Genomic DNA, 7,288 nt, shown 5'->3' with positions numbered 1-7,288 from the left:
TTATGGTTGTTAGCATTTCGAATGCACAGTAAACTTCAATTTGTGTACAATGAAATTTCATTTAGTTATTACAGTAATACCTCGTATATTCCATGTAATCAAAGATCATTTATGTATAAACAAATCATTTGTGTACCATTTTTATAGAGATTCCTTTAATTTTGTTTGTTGATGAAATTTTCAAACCGGACTATAGTGAATCCCGTCTGATCGAAGCCAGGATTATGCGAGGTTTTTTTTCTGAATTTCGTTGTGAATCCTTTCTGATCGAAGCCAGGATTATGCGAGGATTTTTTTCTGAATTTCGTTGTATAATCTCATTGCTTTATTTAATAAATTATACTATTACAGAATGTGCAAATCAAAATAGAAAATTCTAAACAAAACTATTATAAATAAATGAATGGTATCAGACACAATAGAGAGGAAACTGCTGGAGAAAAAAACGATCATAAACAAATGTGACCGGCAAAACGACAAAAATCAGGTTGAAAACACTTTCGACCAGTCTCATTCATGCCTCACTGGACCCGATTTCCTTTTACTTTTGCATAAAATTCATACATCCGATATTTTATGCACATAACATTTTTTTTTATCTTAACAAAAAAAAATCTTCGAAATGTCACATTTTTATTTACCTCTCGTTGTGTAATAAATATTGATGATACATCGCCGCATCCAAGGTGAATGCGAAGCTCTTCAAAATTTCATATCAGAATACACACTTCTTATTCTTCTTATTTTTCTTCATCCGCGTTCGAAATCAAATCCAAGTAAACATCGCAACAAGGCGAGAAGATAATTGTTTGAACAAACCAACAAAAATAACATTTCGCAACGTCGTTATGAAACATAGGTCCGATGCTAATTCGTTACGCAACGAACATGTAAATTTTTGTCAATCTCTATCAAATATATTTTGTTCCTATCTGAATTTATAATTTGATTATTCAAGCTATAAATATATAAAGAAATAACCTAATGCAATAATTTAAATATCATAATTTAATAATATTTGTTGTTATTGTTATTTGGCAATGGGTTTTTTTCTGCTTCAGCATGTCTCATAGTTTTGTTGCTTGGAAATAACCAGTTGATGATTTCCAAACTGCAATTAATTCGTGATAATTTAAAAATAAAAATAGTGAGCAATTGTCAAGGAGAAGTAATAGTCAAATATTTTGGGAATATACTGATGAATCACATACACTTTTTTTTTTTGTTAACAGTTACAACTTTCTTAATGATTCTAATAATTTATACGTTTTACATAAAAAAAAATATTGTAAATTTATGCGATAAAAAGAAACTGACTGTAATATTAATAATTGAAAATTATACAACTCATTTATGTTTGAAAATAATATACAAATTACGTTTATAAATAAAGTTTTTCAAAAAAAATATGACTATTCGAAATGTCATTACATAAATAATACTCAGTTAAAATAATAGATCAAGTCATGAAACTCTTATTCGAGTGTGTAAATAATCATTTTAAGATTGTATTAGAACTGTATCATCAGTTTAGTCAGAACTTACATCAGCGTTTTCCAAACTGTGAGGCGCGCCTCAAAGGGGAGGCGTTTACTAGTCTAGGGGAAGGCGCGAATATTAGTAGCAGTGAGCAATTTTCCAAATATCTGCTAAAGTATAGATACATTCCTGTGCTCTTATTCATATTGCTGTAATACGCGTTCAAAGTTGAAAAATTGAAATTAGAACGTTCAAATAAGCAGTGTTTTTACATTTCATTGATTTACTCGAAAACTATAATACATAGATTGAATCCAAAAGATGAATATGAAAGCTGAATGTTTGGGGCATGAAGCAAGTATCGATATATTACTGTGGTTTTAGCCGTTTGGCTGTAATTCGTCAAAATTTAAAAAATGCTCGAAAAAGCAGTGTTTTTACATTTCATTCATTTACTCGAAAACTATAATAGATAGAATGAATCCAATATATGCATATGAAAGCAGAATGTTTGGGGAATCCTGCAAGTATAGATACATTCCTGTGCTCTTATCTATATTGCTGTAATACACAAAGTACTGGATAATTGATGAAGAAGAGGAGAAATTTTAGTTGATAAAAATTACCACCATGAAGCTTTCAATTTCAAGCTTAACTTTATTTTTCATAAACATTTATATTCAATAAACATAATTTGAAACACAATATGTAATGAAACTTTTTTTAATAAAGCTTATGGAAGTGGAGAAATAATCAAATCTTTGACCCGCTTCATTAAACCTAAATAAAAAAAAGATACGTCGCGTTAGATTATAATCTAACTATTTATAAATATTACAATTGTTATATAACATAACATTTTATTAAAAAAAAAGAACTTATGTTTTATTTATTCAAAATTACAAATTAACAATTTGTATGAAAATATTTATTTTTTTTATCCAATAAATTAATTATATGTACAATTATTAAGATAGTTTGAAAAAGTGAAGTGTATAGGTTGTCGAAAGTAAAAAGAAATTGTATTTCAAACAAAAAGGAAACGAAAATAAAAGCGCAATGAATCAATTAAATATTTAAATCAATAGTACCAAATGCATAAATTATAATGAAATGTAGCCTTTTTTTGCGCTACAAAATACTTTCAATTTGATCTGTATTGTGTTTTTTTTTGTATAGGCACTTTTTTTTAAGTTATTTGAGTCATTTTGTGAGTTTTAAACTGGTTTAAGTTGATAGATCGTGACGTGAACAAAATTTCAAATTTACCAATTCTGATTCAAAGAAACAATTATTAAATATCAATAAGATGTGTAATTTACCACACGGAAAATCCTGATGTCAATAAGCCTTTGAAGCAGTTATAAATATGATTTATTTACTTTATTGAATAATGTAGATATTTATTAATAATTATTGGATAATATAACTAATTTGCTTTAAGACTTTGAGGGACACGCATTGTCCCACCTTTTGAACATGCCTAGTGGGGCATTATTATAATTTTCTAGGAAATGTCCAGGAAAGAGGAATTATCCTTTAATTTGGTGGGTATGTCAAAGGATGAAACTTGATAGCTGTCTGATTCAGTTGTCTAGAAATTTAGGAATTTTTGGAAATTTTAAAACTGTGTATTATTGTAATACAAATATTAATAATACTTTTTATATAAGGATATAAAAATGGTAGAAAAACTATGTAGACATTAGTATATTATTTAAATATTTATTTTGGTTCAGTAAAAAAATACATTAATTTCATATCCTACACATTAAAACACATCTAAATTATTAATACAAGGGAGAATATAGAATAACTAAATAGAAAATGAAAAAAAGTACACTAGTCACAAGGTGGAAAATCTGTATATGATTAACCTAAATTTGTATTCGTAAAAATGTATAAGTATAATTAATAATAAGAGAACGAAGCATTATTTACATGGAAAGGAAACAAGCCATGATCGTAGCCAAGAAGTGTGAACACGAAACAAAAATTGCCATGCACATCTTCGAGATGTTTCATTTGATTCTCGTCGTTGTCCACGGATCCAGCAGCCAATGGCATTGTCTTATACATAATTAGAAGTAAACTGCGTGTCCATTAACCTGGAACAAGAGAGAAAGAAAGAAAAAATAATAATTAAAACAATTATTGCAATCGACTAGAGAGTCTTATGTAACAGAAAGAATACCGAAATTCATAACTGGAACTGTCGCACGGTTATGTAAACCGATTCGGGTTCCACGGCTTTCGATAATTGCAAAACGATTAATAATAATTGGGTTGCGTTCTGAATAATAATTCAGTTGGCACCTTATTTTGTTACATTTTTCATGTAATGTTAATCCAGATTATGTAAATCAAATAATTCCATTTTAATTCATCTATGCTTTGTGAATTCTATTAGGATTCTATAACGGAAAAGAAATAAATGGTAATTGAGGAAATTATTTAGTGAATATTAATTATGGAATGCATTTATTTTTTTTACTATTGTGCATTTCAAATTAATAATAAATAGGATTTGTGAAAGTTTTGTTATAAATTAATCTTTTTCTGGTATAACTTCTGGTAGAGTTCCAATATTGTATAGTCCAAGGTTTCTGAAACTATGTTTCGCGAAAAGTTAATAAGTGCTTCGTTAAAAAGTGGACTGAAATAATAACTAAATAAATAATTAATGATTTTAAACATTTCTAAAATTTTTATTGATTATGTCTATCCCATAAAATAAAGAATGTATGAATACTCGCTACATTCCGCAAAGATCCAGCTTTCATATGCATCTTCTGGATCAAATGTATCTATTATAGTTTTCATGAAAATCAATGAAATGTGAAAACACTTCTTTTTTTAAGCGTTAATTTTTTTAAATTTAGACACGAATTACAGCCAAATGGATGAAACCACAGTAATTTATAAATACTTGCTACATTCCCCAAAGATCCAGATTTGCATCTTCTGGATCAAATGTATCTATTATAGTTTTCATGAAAATCAATGAAATGTGAAAACACTTCTTTTTTTAAGCGTTAATTTTTTCAAATTTAGACACGAATTACAGCCAAATGGATGAAACCTCAGTAATTTATAAATACTTGCTACATTCCCCAAAGATCCAGCTTTCATATGCATCTTCTGGATCAAATGTATCTATTACAGTTTTCATGAAAATCAATGAAATGTGAAAACACTTCTTTTTTTAAGCGTTAATTTTGCATTTTCTCAACTTGTGGATAGTTTCGTGAAATTTTCAGGATTTACAAAGTGTTCCATTGCAGGAGAAGTTTGGGAAACTCTAGTAAAGTGAATACATTTGTAGTATTTTCCAATATTACAATACATAAATGGGAATTGCGACTTCATAGATTTCATATTTACATAACTAATTGTAAATATTTACTAATTTTATGTAAGTGGATAAATATTCTCTGGCGGCAATCTTTTTGGAGCAAAGAGCCATTTTTAAGACAGTGTTTGTTTAAAAAAAAAGTCAAATTAATGTTTGGGAGCCGCATTTTTCATTAAAAGAGCCATTGAAAGATCCACCTGAGTCTGCTTCGATCTATGATAAATCCAGGCGAAATTATCACAAAATCCAATACGACGAAAATTTTTGGTTATAAAAGAGATTTATATAAATCTCTTTGACCCTATTTCTACCCCTTTTCTGGTTTATTCACAACTTTTTGTTGGTTTTTGAGGATCAAACCAACTTTTTCGTATCGGATTTTTGTGATATATGCGATACTATAGCCATATGGCCGCCTTTCTATAAGCATCAAAATTGGATTAAGTATGCTATGTTTTTATGAAGTCGTAATCCTAGTTCCGCCACTGTATAAACGTAACCACATATTGCATTGTATGCAACCCAATTTACAATAATATTTACTTAAATTTCTACAATATAAAATGCATCAAATATCTAAAATACCCACATAAATGAAGTAAATATAACATATTTATGAACTTAAAAATATTTGTAATATTACATGCCATTCCATAAAGAAAATAGAATTATTCTGTTGAAACTGTCAATTATATTCTTTAAATTATACAAGGTGGCGCAAAAATAATGTCATAGTTTGAATTCGCTGCCATTTTGTTATAAATGAAAAAAAAAGCTCTGACAAAAGCAGTAACAATAAATCCACGTTCTTGAGGTGTGTATCGCTCAATGGCTTGTTGACAACTAATTCCCTATCTATCTACATCATAAATGTCAAAACTCATTGACATTTGGCGCCATCTGCAAAAATGGCAGCCACTTCAAATCATGACATTACTTTTGCGCCACCTTGTATAAAACTATGTACTTACGTCGTTATTGATTGGAGTTGTAATTGGGAACCTTATAAAGGTCTTCGTTGATGTTGTAGTAGTTTGGTGTTGATGCACAGTCAACGTTGAACCACCAATCGCAGACTCTTGCAAATTGGTTGAAAATGGTTCCATTTGGACAAAGGAAGCTGAACTGTTGACCACTTGGCAAGCACCAGTGCCATACCTAAATTAATAGAAAATATTCATTAATATCATTCAATATTAGATTACATTTAATTTATTTTTATCAATTAATTTTTACAAAGAATTGTTTATGTATAATAATAAGTTCTTATCAAAATTTATCTTGTTCTTATTTGTTAAATTACATAAAATTTTAAGTGTAACGAGAAATCATAATAAGTAATGTTATATAACAAATATAACATCAAAACTTAAGTGTGCGGTATAATTTTAAAAATAGGTTCAAGAATGCTGTGAGATAAAAAACAAAGAATGAAAAACCTTGATTTATTAAGTATTAGTTTATGATAGTCACATGTAATTTAAAAAAGAATGATTATGAACATAATCCAATATAAAATGAGAATTTCTCAAGATTTAGAACTAAAAAAATGAAGATAATAAAGGAAAGTTCGATAAGAATCATTTTTTTTATTTGATATTGTCGTCTTTTATAATTGTACACAGAGTAGAGTTATTGCAAAAATATTATAATGTATTAGACAATATGTTACCTGGCATTGAGCTTCGGGGTCACTGTAATATCCGGGAATTCTTTGTTGGCAGGTAAACGAAAGCCCCTTTGGGACTTCACTGTAAATAGGATAGTCTTGACCTGGAATATATCCATCCAATTGCTGCAACATACGATTTTCAAAGCATACATTAATAAATTAATAATTCGCAACATTTTTAATAATGAAAAATCGATGACTGAAAGAAGTTTTAATAGAAAATATTAAAACTTCTTTAATACCAAATTATAATGTAATTTGTTTCTAATTTCAGAAGCAATATTTTATATTTATATACTAGATATAAATTGATAATTTACGCGCGCCCAGCGCCTTTTAAATTAAAAGGCCTCCAAATCACCAAAAAAAAGCGTAAAAATTTTCTTAGTAGGGTCAATATATTCAGCTTTCCTACAAGTGGTCTATGAGGTAATTATCTTTATTTTCTCCCTATTTTATGTTTGTTAATGTTATTTTAATTAATTTTTTTTTTCGCTTTCCTCCTCATTTTTTTAAACATGCAAAATCATCTTTGTTAGTTGGAATTTACATAGACATATTTCATTAAATTTCGTTGTAATTTTCTCCTAAATTTTGGAAATAATAGGTGAAATAAATAGTTCTGAGCATTTTTCGTTACATGGCTTTAGTGAACCATATCTGAAGATGTATATGTTGCATCTTGTCATTCTATACTGCGACTTAAAGGCGACATAACGATTAACGATTAACGACATAACGATAAAGCAGCGTTTTCTGAAAACTATAATAGATAGAATGAA

The 7,288-nt window shown here is 28.4% G+C and overlaps 1 protein-coding gene across 1 annotated transcript; it reads right to left on the bottom strand.

The window, feature by feature from the left end:
- Positions 1-3,340: 3,340 nt before the first annotated feature.
- LOC108563845 lies at positions 3,341-6,629 on the bottom strand (the record flags this gene model as incomplete). Its single annotated transcript, XM_017922642.1, is given in 3 exon segments — positions 3,341-3,587; positions 5,806-5,992; positions 6,507-6,629. Coding segments are annotated over 3 exon segments (330 nt in total). The 3' UTR covers positions 3,341-3,560.
- Positions 6,630-7,288: the final 659 nt, after the last annotated feature.

The sequence above is a fragment of the Nicrophorus vespilloides genome, unplaced genomic scaffold (genome assembly GCF_001412225.1).
Source record: "Nicrophorus vespilloides isolate i.1.1-1 unplaced genomic scaffold, Nicve_v1.0, whole genome shotgun sequence".
Lineage (NCBI taxonomy): Eukaryota > Metazoa > Arthropoda > Insecta > Coleoptera > Silphidae > Nicrophorus > Nicrophorus vespilloides.
This window is presented reverse-complemented; position numbering and strand designations above follow the sequence as displayed.